The 13,807-nt window shown below is 54.6% G+C and overlaps 1 protein-coding gene across 1 annotated transcript in view; it reads left to right on the forward strand.

Annotated features, from left to right (window-relative positions):
- Window positions 1-2,606: 2,606 nt before the first annotated feature.
- TNRC18 (trinucleotide repeat containing 18) overlaps window positions 2,607-13,807 on the forward strand; it is an 84,840-nt gene continuing 73,639 nt past the window's right edge. The window contains 1 exon segment of the mRNA XM_053894112.1: window positions 2,607-2,904. Within this exon segment, the coding sequence (XP_053750087.1) occupies window positions 2,718-2,904 (187 nt within the window). The 5' untranslated portion in view covers window positions 2,607-2,717.

Consider the following 13,807-nt stretch of genomic DNA (forward strand, 5'->3'; position numbering starts at 1 on the left):
CCGGGAACAATGCGTGTTTCTTCGCTGGAGAGTACTCCCCTCCCCCAGCTGCCCCCTCCCCCCTCCCTCTGGCTTTTTTTTTTTTTTTTTTTTTTTTTTTTTTTTTTTTTTTTTTTTAGATCCAGCGAGAGGAACTTGAAAGGGGGGTTGTGTAATGTACCTTTTCCAATCCCGGGCTGTATATGGAGATTTGGGATTCTTTAAACCGGCGCTACCTGGATTTTATTAAAAAGCGGGGAGCTCGGCGGGAGGAAAGCTGGCTTTTCCGGGGGCTGCGGGAGCCGGGCCGCGGGAGGGCGGAGGAGTTGGCGCGCCGAGCGCTCGGCCCGGGGAGCGGTTTTCTACCAAAAAAAGGAAAGGCGGGCAAAAAGTGTGAGGCGGCTGCGGGTGGCGAAGGGGAGCAGCAGCCGCGGGATGGCGGGCAGCACGGGCGCCTAGCCGCGCCGGGAGCCGGGGCCACCACCGGAGTCGCCGTCGCCGGAGCCCAGAGCCGGGAGCCCCGCCGCGCCAGGTACGCTGCCGGGCCGCCCGTCCGTCCCTGGCCGGGCGCGAAGGTCTCCAAACTTCTTCATCTGACCCCCCACCCCGCCTCACCCTCGGGGTGCTCGGGAGGATCCCCGCAGCTCTGCGGTCCCCGATTACGGGATCGGGGACCGGCATCGGCGAGGTGGGGGCGCCCTGGGATGGGTGGGGGCGGGTCGCTGTGCCTCGGGCGCCCACCTGAGCCCTCAGCCCCGTTCCAGCCCGCCCAGCCGGGCTGAGGGGCGTCGGTTCCCTTCTCGGTTCCCGGCAGGCGGCGGGGGAGCCAGGGACGCCGAGACGTTTTCGATTATAGGCTGTTTTTAATTAAAAGCCGGAATTCAGCCATTTTAACTGCATTTAAGTGGGGGAGAAAAGTAGAGAGGACGCAGCGGAGCCCACAGATGGCCGAGCCAGCTTCTTTACCAGAGCGAGGGTGTTCCAGGGGCCTTCACCTCGACTTCCCCGAAGTGGGGCGTTGGGGCATGCTCCGAAGCTCTAGCTTTTAAAAGAAAGCTGCACAAAGAGCATTTAAAAAAAAAAAATCACGGAAAGCTCATCGCCTCCTTAAGACATGTATCCTCGGATGTGGCGATCTTAGATTTTTCCAAAGTAAACGCGGATCTGGTAACCAGAGCCTGATGGGAGTGAGCGAGGGAGGGAGGGAAGAGGGTGTTTGTAACCAAAACCGGGTTAAAATAAGCACCCTTAGCAAAGTTGGGGAGGGAGGCTGGAGAAGGAGGCCGGGAGGTCAGCGGCTGAGGGGGTCTGCAGTTCGGGGGGCTGGGCGCCGGTCGCAGGGCGGGCACCCGGGAGCCGGTGGCTTTGGCGTGGATCGGTGGCTCTAGGAAACGCCCGGGCCTCTCGGAATCAGGAATCCGAGCTGCTGCGGGCAGACGGAGAGCGAGGGCAGGGTTGGCTCCAAGACCCCCTCCCGCCCCCATGGGAATCGGCAAACGACAAATCTTTTAAACAAACAGCTTTAAACTGGAACTACAGGGGGATTTACCCAACGCTGGGGGAGGCGCCCCTTGGTCGGCCCGCGCTGCAAAGGTTTTCTTTGTAGGTTATTTTTGGGTTGGGGGGGGGAGCTAGGGTAGGAGCAAGACCCTTCAGCCCCCTGCTTACCCTCTGACCGCCCCCCTCCCCCCAAATCCCCCGCGCCAGGCCACGTCCTAGGGCCGCAGGATTCCCAGGCCAAGGCGCTGGAAAATGAAACCAAAGCTTGTTTTGAAGGATTCTTTCCAGTGCTCGGGCGAGAATGCCACGTCTCGGGTCCTCGGACTCAGACTCCGCGACTCACAGTCGCCCGAGGGGGGCGGCGGGAGGAGGCACGAGCCTCTTTAAAAATAATAAACCAGCTTTGCATCTTCTCTCCTGGAAAAAAACAAAAAAACCCGAAAAAACAAAAGACAACACTAATTGGCGGCTCAGGGCGAATTTAGGGAAACCAGACTCAAAAAGGCAGGCCAGGGGCCAAAAAGGTTAAATATTAAACTTTCCGGATCAGATAGTGACCCAGTGTTTAGGGAGACATTTCGAACTGCTCATGGAAAGGTTTCACGGTTTGAAACCCCGGAGCATGTGACGCCCAGGAATCAGTCCCACTTGGGAGGTTTGTATTTATGCCGCCCGGGCGCGGCCGAGGGGCCTTCCCCGGTTTCGGGAGGACCCGTAAGCCGCCAAGCCAGTTTAGGCTGGGGCGCAGCGCGCCACCGGCCACTTTCCGAGCCGGGTCCCCGGGAACCGCGGCCGCCGGAGCAAGGAGCATGGATTTTTACTTTTTGTGGAGGACGGGTTACCCCCGATTTTATTTCCGGCCACCAGATCCGCATTCCCCGACCCCGAACGGCAAGACGACTTTCTGAAACTTTGTTGTCTTTTCCCCCCCCTTCCCTCTTCCTTTTTCCCCCTTCTGTTTCTTCCGCGGCCCGTGGCCTTTCCCCGCCAAGACGCCGTGTGCGCCGCCTCGCGCAGCTCCGCCTGGCCGCCCGGAGGGGCCCCACCGCCGGCCGCCCGTGCGCCCCGGGCCGCGGGCCCGCAGCCGAGCGCAAACCCCGCTGGCCGCCGCCGCCATGCACGCCGCGGAGCCCCCGCCGCCCGAGGACTCTGGGACTACGCCGAGGCCGAACTTTTAGGTCCCGCTGAGCGAGGCCCGCGGGCCGGGTGGGGGGCTGGCTGCGGCACTCCCGCGGAGGATGGATGGCCGAGACTTCGGGCCCCCGCGGTCCGTGCACGGCCCCCCGCCGCCGCTGCTGTCCGGCCTGGCTATGGACAGCCACCGCGTGGGCACTACTGCGGCCGGACGCCTGCCCGCTTCTGGCTTGCCCGGCCCGTTGCCGCCCGGGAAGTACATGGCTGGCCTCAATCTCCACCCGCACCCGGGTAAGTGCCTTGCGCCGTGGCCGCCCCCTCCTGCCCACCCCCCCTCCCGGGATCTTGGGGAGGGAGGCCCGGGGAAAACTGTTCGGCCTGTTCCTTGGCGTTCTTGGGACGCGGCACGTCTCTTTCCCTGGGCGGGTCCACGGGGGTGCGGGCAGGCTCAGCTCCCAGGGCGGGGAGACCCCCGGGCCCGGGACGGAGGCCATTCCCGAGGCCCCGGCGGAGAGGGGTGCGCGGCTCGGCCGCTTTCCCCCGTGCGCCATGCCCTCCCGAAGCATACGCGTCTGCCGAAACCGGAGCCTCCGGGGGCGATTCCGACTCCCGGGCCCCTGCTGCTCCAGGCCAGCCTGGGGTTTTCAAAACCTGGGCGAGAAAAGAACAAGCCCGCTCCACACCCTTTGAGACGTCCGTCCCCCGAGCTCGAATCCTTTTCTTGGCAAACGCCCTTGCCCGGCGCCCGTGGGCCGTTCTAGCCCCTCCACTCGCAGCGTGCGGGGTTTCCGTCCCGCCCCGGCGTCGGAGGCTGCGGGGAGAACGGAGACCGCGGCCTCGGGCGGGCGGGGACCGTCTCGCCACCTCTCGGCCCCCGGGAGGAGAGCGGCGGCCCCGGGACTCACACCCCGGTAGGAGGGCAGCGACTGCGGCCCCAGGAGCCCCTTGTTCTCCGGCGGGAAGGCGGGCGCGCGGCGCGGTGGGGCGCAGAGGCTGGGCCGCCGCCATCCCGACGCTCGGGGAAGGAAGCGGCGTGCGAGCGGATCTGGCCGGGCACGAGCGGCGGAGGGAAAACCTTGGGCCTGACATCGAACCTCGGGAGAAGGTGGCCGAGAGGGCCCCGGAGGCCTCTGCCGTTTCCCGAGAGGGGCCGCTGAGGCTCGGTGGGGACGGCCCCCGGGCGGGAGAAGCTCGTCCTGGGCGGGCCGCGGCCGCTGCAGTCCAGCCGGGTGGGAAGGGAGGCGAGGGGCACCTCCGGACCTGCCGCCGGCCGCCGAAGGACACCCGCTCCCTCCTCCCCGGCTGCCTCCAGCTGCTTTGCTTGGCGTCCTACGCTTCACTTGAAAAAAAGCCACCTCTTCCACTCCAGAGTGTAGTCTGGGACTCTTGCGATTTCTCGGGGAGCCGCCGACTCTCCCCTCGGCCTTGGAAGGGACTCCTCCGGCCGCAGTGGCCGCCTTGGCCCTGTCCCACCGACCCTGCCCGCTCGACCGAGGCCGCGCTGGCCGGTTTTGCCTGTGTCTTTGATTTTTTTTACGGAACTTTTCAGGAACCGGAGTCCCGGGGCTCAGAGGGACAAAGGGCCTTTGTGAGGCGCCGGGCAGGGGAGGGGCACACGCGGGGGCCGCGAGGCCGGGCATCCCTGCCCGCCGGGGTGCGAGGACTGGGTCTTGGCTTGGGGGCTCGTGCCCGTGTCCCCCCTGGAGCTGAGGCCGCATTTTGCCTAGGGGGCCGTGACCAGGGCTATGGTTTTCTCTACCGTGGTGCCAGGATCCCAGGGAGGGGTTAGGGGCTGCCCGCCGTACAAAGGGCAGCGTGGCCATCCCCTTTTGCCCGCCCTGAGGCCAGGGTAATTTTTGTGTTTGCCTCTCTTTTGAGTTCATCCCTTCACTTAGTTTGCCCCAGGGTCGTGGCGGCATCCCTCGGCCTGGGAGTCAGACCCTGGGTCTTGCTGGCTGGGGGGTGCCTTCCCTGGTCTCTGTGTCCCCTCCCCCCCCCCCCCCCCCCCCCAGCCAGGGAGAAGGCGTCCCATCTCCAGCCTGGTTCCTGCCTGACAGAGCCATGTGCCCTAATGAGAAGCAGTGAAAACAGCTACTACTCAAGGGGGTGCCTCTGGCAGCCTGCAGTGTGCCAGGGCCCAGCGGGCAGACTAACGCCCATTAGCTAGATGGGGAGGCTGAGGCTGGATAGGTGAAGAACCTTCACAGCGGCAGGCAGGACAAGGAAGTCCAGCTGGAGGTGGCCGCAGAGGCCTGTCTTCTGAGCCTCCTGCTTCAGAAGCCGTCTGCCTCCTGCATGCTTGGCAGCTGAGGTCATGGAGGAAATAGCAAGCAGGCTTGGAAAGTGCTGCTGTGGCCATGCTCACCTGGGAAGGAAGGGTTGGGGTGGGGGGCAAGCTGGCGCTGTCCCTCGCTGCCTCCACCTTGAGTGGCCTCAGGGAGACCCTGGACCCTAGGCCAACGCCCAGAGCCCAACCCAGTGCTAATCCTATTAGCCAGGAGGTAGAGAGCTGTTTCCCATTCACTGCTCTCGGGTGGGGTGGATTACAGATTCCTCAACCCAGCCCCCCTCCCCCTCTTTCTTTGCTGGGTGCAGGTGCTAAGTTTTCTCTTTCAGGCGCTTCTCCTACTTGGCTGTCAGCTTCTTAGGTCTGGCCAGCGTTATCAGCCCTATCTTTATTTGTTTGTTTTTGTTCTGGGAAGCCAGGAGAGGCTGAGCCATTTGCCCTGGGTCACACAGCGAGGCAGTGTGAGACCGGATTACCTCCGACCCCTTCCTAGTCTGCTCTCCAGAGTGGGTAGGGGAGCCTGTGAATCTACCCGAGCTGCTTCTCTGGGAGACTCTGGGAGAACTCCTGGCCGGAGGGGGACCCTGGCTAGGGCTGGGCTGTGGCCACCCCATCCAGGCAGGTGTTGACAGGGCACTGTGGTGAGTGAGGATCCCCGGGGTGGGGGTGGGGGGGGGAATGCCTTTTTGCATCCTCGGTCTACGCTGAGGGGTTTGGCTCTTTCCTGTGCAGAAAAAGAGGCAAATAAAGAATAAATGGGGTTTGGTTGGCCATTACCTTGCGGGTAACCTTGAGTATTGTTATACAGAGTGAGCTCTTAAATGTTCTCAGCAGTCGGTGAAATGGACAAGTAAGTGACAAGCACCTGGTAGGCTCCCCTCTTCAGTTCTGGGGCTGGGAGCCCTGGACCCAGCCCTCCTCGGCTGCAATTAAAGACCTATTAGCAGGATTTTGTACTTGGATGTTTATTCTCCCTGCCCCCACTCCCTGGGCTGGCTGGGCCCCGCAGGATACATGAATGGGGGGTGGAACCCAAGGATCAGGACCAGGAGGCCATGCACTTTGGACTGGCCAGTGGACAATAGGGGGCCACGGGCCTTCTCCAGGCTCCATCAGCTCTATCTCTGGAATCCAGCCCGTCGGCCTACTGGGATTGATTTAAAGAGATTAATCAGTGGGACTGGCCGGTGGAGTGATACGATCCAAAGATAAAGGAGATTTGCTGGGTGCTTCCTCCTCTCTGAAGCGTGGGGCAGGTTCTGGACTCTGGATGGGGGGCGGCAGGGGGCTCCTGGGCTCCCTGACTCTCCGAGCCTACTGGTTCCTTAGCTGTCAACCCAAACACTCCCTTTCTTCACTCGTTCATTTACTCGGCAAGCCATTTCCAAGCGTCTCTTGCGCGCCAGGCACTGCTCTGGCTCTGGGAATCCAGCAATGGCCAGACGCAAATCTTTGCCCTCATCGGAGTCCCATTGTAGTGTGGGGGCCAGGCAGTAGTCGCGCACACACACAGATCGTCGAAGGAAATCGTTTTAAATAGAGATACAGGCTGCGAAGGAAAGAGAATGCCCAGGGTCTGTTTGGACTGGAGTGAGGGGCTCCCAGGAGTGAGGGACTAGGAGAGGGGAGAGTGACTGCAGCTGCGGGGAGGGGAGAGGGGGACCCTGCAGGTCCCTGAAGGCCAGTAATGAGGTCTTGGAATTTCACACTGAGGAATGAGAAGGCAGTGGAAGGTTTTAAACGGAGAGGGTGATTCAAAGTGAGGGACGTTTTACAGAACTGGTCTGGACTCTCTTTTTCTTTCTTTCTTCTTTTAAATGTTTTTATTTGTTTTTGAGAGAGAGACAGACACAGAAAATGAGAACGAGTTTGGGGGGGGGGGTGCAGAGACAGAGGGAGACACAGAATCTGAAGCAGTCCCCAGGGTCTGAGCTCCATGCAGGGCTCGAACTCATGAGCTTGAGCTTCGGGATCATGACCTGAGCCCAAGTCAGAGGCTTAAAGGACTGAGCCACCCAGGTGTCCCGGAACTGGTGTGGACTCTTAAAAAATGTCAATGGCGTGCCAAGACAGAGGAAGGCCGAGAACAGTTCCTGATTAAAAGACTAAAAAAATGTGACCGCAGAAGGCGACGTATGGCCCGCGATTGGATCTTGGATGGGGGAAGAAATTGCTCTAAAGTACATCATGGGTGCAATTGATGAAATTGGAATATGGGCTGTAGATTAGCTGATAGTGTCCAATCAATATTAGGTTTCATGAAGCTGATAACTGGACCGTGGTTATGTAAGAGAATGCCCTTGTGCTTTGGAAGTAAGAACACTGAAAGGTCTGGGGACAGGGGACATGATGGCCACAACTTACTCTCAGGAATGGCTCAGGAAGAGACAAATTTATAGATGTATGGGAGACACCCATAAATCGCTGAGCCCGAGTTACACACAGGGTGAGAAAGTTCACAATGGCTGGACCCGGGGAAGGTCATATGGCAGGTCATTGTACTATTTCAAACTTTTCCCCGCGTTTGAAATTATTTCAAAATAAGCATTTAGCAAAACCGGTCTGGGCTGCCAGCTGGAGACTGTGTGGTGGGTAGTCCGTGGCAAGGAGGCTGTTAGGGAGGTGATAGTGACCAGGGAGGGAGGCTGGAGGCGGCCAGGGTTTGGGGCTTTGGTGGAGGTCAGGCTACAACGAAGACGCATGGCGGGGAAGAGAAGGAGGACGGAAGCTGGCTGGATTTTGGGGAGGTGCTGCTTGTGGAGGAATGGGGAGGAACAGATTGGGGAGAGTACGGTGATTGGGTATTCTTGATTTGGAGGGAGCACCTTGGGGTGCTTTTGTTCCAGCGTGGACCGGTATGGTCTGAGCTGACTTACCTCCCTCCTGGTCATCGTTAGCCCTGGCCTCCACCCAGACTCCAGCCCCATCACTATGACCACCCTGTGTCCTCCTTTACGTCCCAGCCCAGCTTTTGAGGGGACCCATGGGAGCTGGTGTCCGGATAGGTCTTGGGGCTCCCCAGGGGCTCCTGGGAGCCCTGGCCAGCAGTCAGTCTTGGCCCCCAAGGTCAGGGTCCTTACCACACTAGCTGCCCACAGAGGCCTGGCATCTGACTCCAGAGGAGGTCAGGCTATTAGGTGGGAAACAAACACCAAAGCTCTGTGCCACCTTTGCAGGCCCACAGATGCAGCCTTCACCTGCATCCGAGTTTCCTTCGTGAGCTAATGAAAGCGAACAAAAAAAACCCCTCTTCATGCGCTGTCCCAATCTTGCACGTTCTGGGCCTTCACGAGCCAGCTGAAGATTCTACCCTTTGATCTCCGCATAAAGAACTGCTTTATCTGGAGGCAGGTTGGCCTCGGAGCTGAGGTTAGACTGCTGGAGTTTTGGATCTTGTTCCTCCACTTACCGGGTGTGGGATGTTTCTCTAAGCCTTGATTTTCTCATCTATGAAATGAGTCCATTAGTGATACTGAATTCATCCGGCTGTTGTGAAGTTCGAATGAGCCAGTGCCAGCCAGATGCCTAGCAGAGGGATGGCCCTCGCAAAAGTTAGAGTAAAAGTGATTGCTGGAATTATAGTCATCGTTAACCGATGACTCAACAGGTCATCAAGTTAACAAGCTAATCTCTTGTTCTAGTCCCGTCCTCTCCAGGGGACCTATGGAATTGTGTATTAGGCCCCTCTGAATGGCCCGTGGGCTTCTGGGACTCCAGGGTCCCACCCTGAACCCGTCAATTGAATCTCTCTCTCTCTTTTTTTTTTTAATTTAAAAAAATTTGAAAAAGAAATTTAAAAAAAAATTTAATTTTTTTAAAATTAATTTGGTGTAACAGATATGCCGTAAAATGCTCCAATCGTGAGTGTTTAGAACATGGCATATTTACAACACGAACACGCCCGTCTAACTACCAAGCAGCTCGAGATCAGGGCATTGCCAGCGTCCAGAGGGTGCCATTTTGTTCTCTCCCAGCCACCCTCTACCCCACCTCCAACATCATTTCTTATTTCTGGTACCTTAGAATCGTTGTGCCTATTTTTGAACTTTCTATATATAAGTGGAATCATACGGCGTGCCCTCTTTTCTTTCTGCTTGCTTCCACTCCGCCGTATGTGCGTGAGATTTATCCGTATTGCGGTGTGAGGCGGCGATTTATTTCTTGGTGCTGTGTAGTATTATACAGAAAAATAGTACTATTGTATCCCCTCCTGTCGATGGACACTGAGGGTTTGCTGTGGATAGCGGTGTTAGGAACATGGCTTTTGGTATACGTACGTACACAGTTGTTTGGATATAGTACCTAGGAGCAGATTGTTTGCTCACAGGGTATATGGAGGTTCAAGCTCTAACAGTTGGGAGTTCTCCAGTGGATGTTCCGTTGTACCCTCCTGGCAATATCATCCACCTCTTCTGCGTTTTCACCATTCATACGAATATTGTCAGTTTCCTTAAATTCTCCTCATGCAGGTGAGTGTGCGTTGGTATCTAATTGTGTGCGCATCTTAAAATCCTTTCCCTCACTTATTATTTTTTTAAAGTTTTATTGAGGAATACTCTGCCCACGGTGAAGTTCAGCCTTTAAGAGTGTGCGGTTCTGCTTCACGCTAAATATGAACATTAGAGTAAAAGTTACACATCATTTTAAAAGTCAGTTAGTGTTAGAAGAAGAATTATGAAGAAAACCAGCCATCCCCTGCTTCCTGTCTCCCTAGTCTTGATTCCTTTAGTTAACTCTTTTGGCTATTTCTTGAGGCCTTTTCATCCATATTTCTATGTAATAACCTGCTTCTCCTGCTAGTCATTTTTCAGTCTTTGCGATTCTCTGTTGACTTGTGTGGAAGATGAGCATTTTGTGTGGACTGAGTCTGAATCATGACTCGGCTACTTCTTAGTGTGAGACCATGGGCAAGTTTCTCTACTTTTCTCTGTGCCTTGAAAATGTTTGTCATCTGTGAAACAGGGGAAAATAATAGCGACTGCTTCATGAGATTATTGTGAGGATTAAATAGTTAATACATGTAAAACACTTAGGACAGTATCTGGAATATAATAAGCTCTAGTAGTATTTATTATTGTTGTTATATCACGCCCCATCATGTTTCTTTCCTCTATCCTCCCCATATATGTGAAATAAAGTCTTGTTTAAACCAGGTTTATTATTTTGTGTTTGGCTTTGTAAATATTGCCTACATTTGAGCCAAGCAGTATAATAAAATTCACTTCTTTATTTCCTGGAGTTATTCATTGCCTTTTTTTCCCCCCTTTAATTTGCTGGGATTTCTTACAATCTCTTGTCTTCCAGTCTCTTGGAATACTGTTTATTTGGTCATATCTACTGGATTAGCTGCCTCTTTTCTTGCATATTTCTTTCCTAGAGTTTTCCATCTTTCCGGTCTAGTCTGGTTTGCCTGGTGCTTGGCCCTGTTTTAGAGCCATAATCCTTCAAACTCCCTTTATCTCTCTGCTGTGTTGGATTTCCTGTTTCCTCACTCCCTTGCTTTCCTTTTTTTTTGTGCTTTACTTCCTTGTTTTGGTAGAGCACATCCTGCTGCAGTTTTCTGTGAAAGAGTCCGTGGAAGGCAAGTTTTTTTGAGGCCTAGTGTGCCTGAAAATGCCTCTGTTCTACTGTCATACTTGACAGGCATTTTGGAAATAATTTACCCCTGGTGTTTGAAGGAATTGTAACATCACCTTCCAAATTCCAGTGTTACTTTTGAGTAGTGTGATGCTCCTTTGCTTGATCTTCATGTGTGAACCTTTTTTTTTTCTTTTATCCTTTTCCAAATGCTTAACATTTTTTAGAACTACCTCAAGAGCATTGGCTCTAAAATTCATGCACAAACGTGCTTCACCACTCTCTAGCCATGTGGTCTTGGACATGCTTCAGTTTTCTTTTTTGTGAATTGAGTAATAGTGCCTACCTTTTACCATTTCTATGAAGACTAAATGAGCTTATGTACATAAATGCCCAGGACATTGTTTGGCACAAAGTAAGCCTCATGGATATTAATACTGTTACTATTCTTTTCATCACTTGTGGTCTGAAATTTCATATCGATGTGTCTTCCTGTGGATTCTTTTGCATTTCCTGTGTTGGGTGCTCCATAGGCCATAGTAATCTGGAAACTGAGGTCCTTCAGGCTGAATTATTATTATTTTTTTGAATTAATATTAATTTTATTAGTATTTCGTAATCCCCTTCCCTCTAGTACGCCTATTCATTAGATATTGGATCTCCTAGACTGATCATCTACTTTTTTTTATACTTTATTTTTTGTTTTCCATCTCTCTTTATTCAGCTTTCTAGGACATGTTCTTAACTGTCTTCTAACCTTTCAATGTAATGTTTTTAATTTCTAGGAGCTCTTATAATTGGATATTCTTCCTTTTTTTTTATTTTTAGGTTTATTTACTTATTTTGAGAGAGAGAGAGAGAGTGAGCATGTGTGCGTGCATGAGCAGGGGAGGGGCAGAGAGGGAGAGAAGAGAATCCCAAGCAGGCTCTGTGCTGTCTGCACAGAGCCTGATGGGGAGCTCAAACTCACAAACCCGTGATATCATGACCAAAATCAAAGAGTCGGACACGTAAGTGACTGAGCCACCCTGTTCTTGTTTCACGGATACATTAATTCTCATCACTTGGAGAATGTGTGTGTGTGTATGTGTGTGTGTGTGTGTGTGTGTGTGTGTGTATATATGTGTATATATATATATATATATATATATATATGTGTGTGTGTTGTTTTTTTTTCTCACTTGTCTTTCACATTGGAGACTTCCATGGGTGTCTGCTGGTTGATTCTCTGGTGTCTCTTCATATTTAAGATGGGAGGCACAACAAAGCTAGGGGGACCCGTTGACCCTTGTGGAACTCCCCCGAATGTCTCTATAGACCTTTCCCTTTTGAGTTTGCCAGACTCCCAGGCAGGAGTTCCAGTCTCCTGCCCACAGGGGAGCTAAAGCCTGGCTGTTCCCCTTCCAACAGCTGCAACAGTGGAAGAAGGTTTCTACTGAGATCCATTTTTCAGTTCGGTCCCCACCCCAGCCCTGAGGACGTAGCCAAAGACCCTCAGTGGCTCCATCGGCCCCCTAGTAAGTAAACAGAGGGCTTGTGGGGGGCTCTCCATTCTTTCTCTGCGCCTCTCTGCACCGTGGCCTTTGCAGGTACTGGGTCCAAGTTCTGCACCTCTCGGGAATTGCTTGTTTCTCGGTAACCTCCGAGGTTCGGTTGCAATTCTCCCAGCTCCCCACCCTGCCTCTTTGGTCCCTGCTTCCTGCTTCCAGAATGTTGTGAGTGTTGTTTCCTTTCCATTCCTGTATTTTGTTGTTTCTCTCCCTGTTAAGCTGCATTGCTGTTGTCGTCGTGGGGTTCTGGCGTTTGGGAAAGGATTTGGCAGGACAGATTCTATGCACCACTCCTGGGATCCAGCCCACTCTCCTTCCCCTGGCCCCTGTGCCTGGGAGGGGAGGCCTGGTTCCTGGGTCCCTGCCTGTCCCACTCACGGGCTTTCTAGCTTTCGGCCCAGGGGTTCTAGAAGGCCCTCCTCCCTCCCTCTCTACTTCCTCCTCTAGACCTAGACCTAGGTTAGGGAGGAAAGAAAATCCACGGGCAAGTCCTCTAATTGCTTTAGAATTGAGAACGTCTGGAGCCCTGGGGCAAGGCTGGAGTGGATGGATTTGCATGTCTTTGGCAGGGTTGAGGCCTTGACCCTCCGGGCTGCTGCGGGATTCCCTTTATTTGGACTTGAGCACCTACTTTGTGGGCTGGGCACCTGGTTGGGGCCAGGCAAAGTCCCAGCCCACAGGGGTCCCATATTCAGGGCTGGGAGTAGGACGGGGGTTAAAGCCCCATTGTCCTTCTGTGGTGGGGGTGGGGTTAGCTAAAAGATGTGCTTTGGGATCTGACCCCCTGGGGGGAGCCAGGGTTGCCTCCCAGCGGGAGGGGAGAGGCCTGGTAGCAAGCACTAGGCTGAGTGACGGAGCTGGAGGAACAAACCCATCGGCCGTAGCTGGAGAGGCGGGATGGGGAGGGGGGGCTGGGGCCGCCCAGCGGGTCTCCTTCCCTCCTGGCAGGGCAGGGCCGGGCAGGGCAGGGCAGCAGCTGGTCGATCTGGCCTGGTGGCTCCTCTCTGCCTGCCTTGGAGGAACCCCTGCAGCTCAAGACTCACCGCTGTCTCTGCCGCACTGATGGGAGCTTGGGGACAGTGGCAGTGGCCACAGGTCGCGTGGCCCAGCCAGAGCACCAAGAATGTGCAAAGCACCAAGAATGCCCCCCCGCCCCCCAACCCAGCTTGGAGCTCTGTCCCTCAGCCTTGCTTATCTGTCGTGTGGGACTTGCCTCTAGCATAGGGGAGTGCTGTGGTCACGGCTTCGTTCCTTTCCTGCTGCCTTCACTTTACTTTAGAGGAAAGTAAGGCCCAGAGAGGTGGTGTTACCTCCCCAAGGCCACACAGCTGGGAAGTGAGGGCCTCTAGAAGCAAGGCCTGAGCTACCTGCCAGAAAGCCAGGGGCTGGGGAGAGCTTGGTCATTGGTAGGAATTTCTCCTTCTCTTTCCTTTTTTCCTCTCTTGGCTCATTTTAATTTATTCACTTGCTTCAGTTTTTGCAAACTCTGTCAAGGTGAGAGTTTGTAAAAATTACTCATAAAGATTACTTAAAATGTAATACTTATCATGTTAGTGTTCAGATTGGCCTCTCTCCGCCCCACTGACCTTACTTTTCCTAGAGATTTTTTTTTTTTTTGAGAGAGAGAGAGAAGCGAACACACACTCACACACACACACACGTACACACACACACAAGCAGGAGAAGGGCAGAGGAAGAGCAGAGAGAGAATCCCAAGCAGGCTCCACACTCAGCACAGAGCCTGATACGGGCCTTGATCCCACAACTATGAGAACATGAC

Source organism: Panthera pardus, unplaced genomic scaffold, assembly GCF_024362965.1.
Source record: "Panthera pardus isolate Hobbes unplaced genomic scaffold, ASM2436296v1 HiC_scaffold_4, whole genome shotgun sequence".
In the NCBI taxonomy this organism is placed as follows: Eukaryota; Metazoa; Chordata; class Mammalia; order Carnivora; family Felidae; genus Panthera; species Panthera pardus.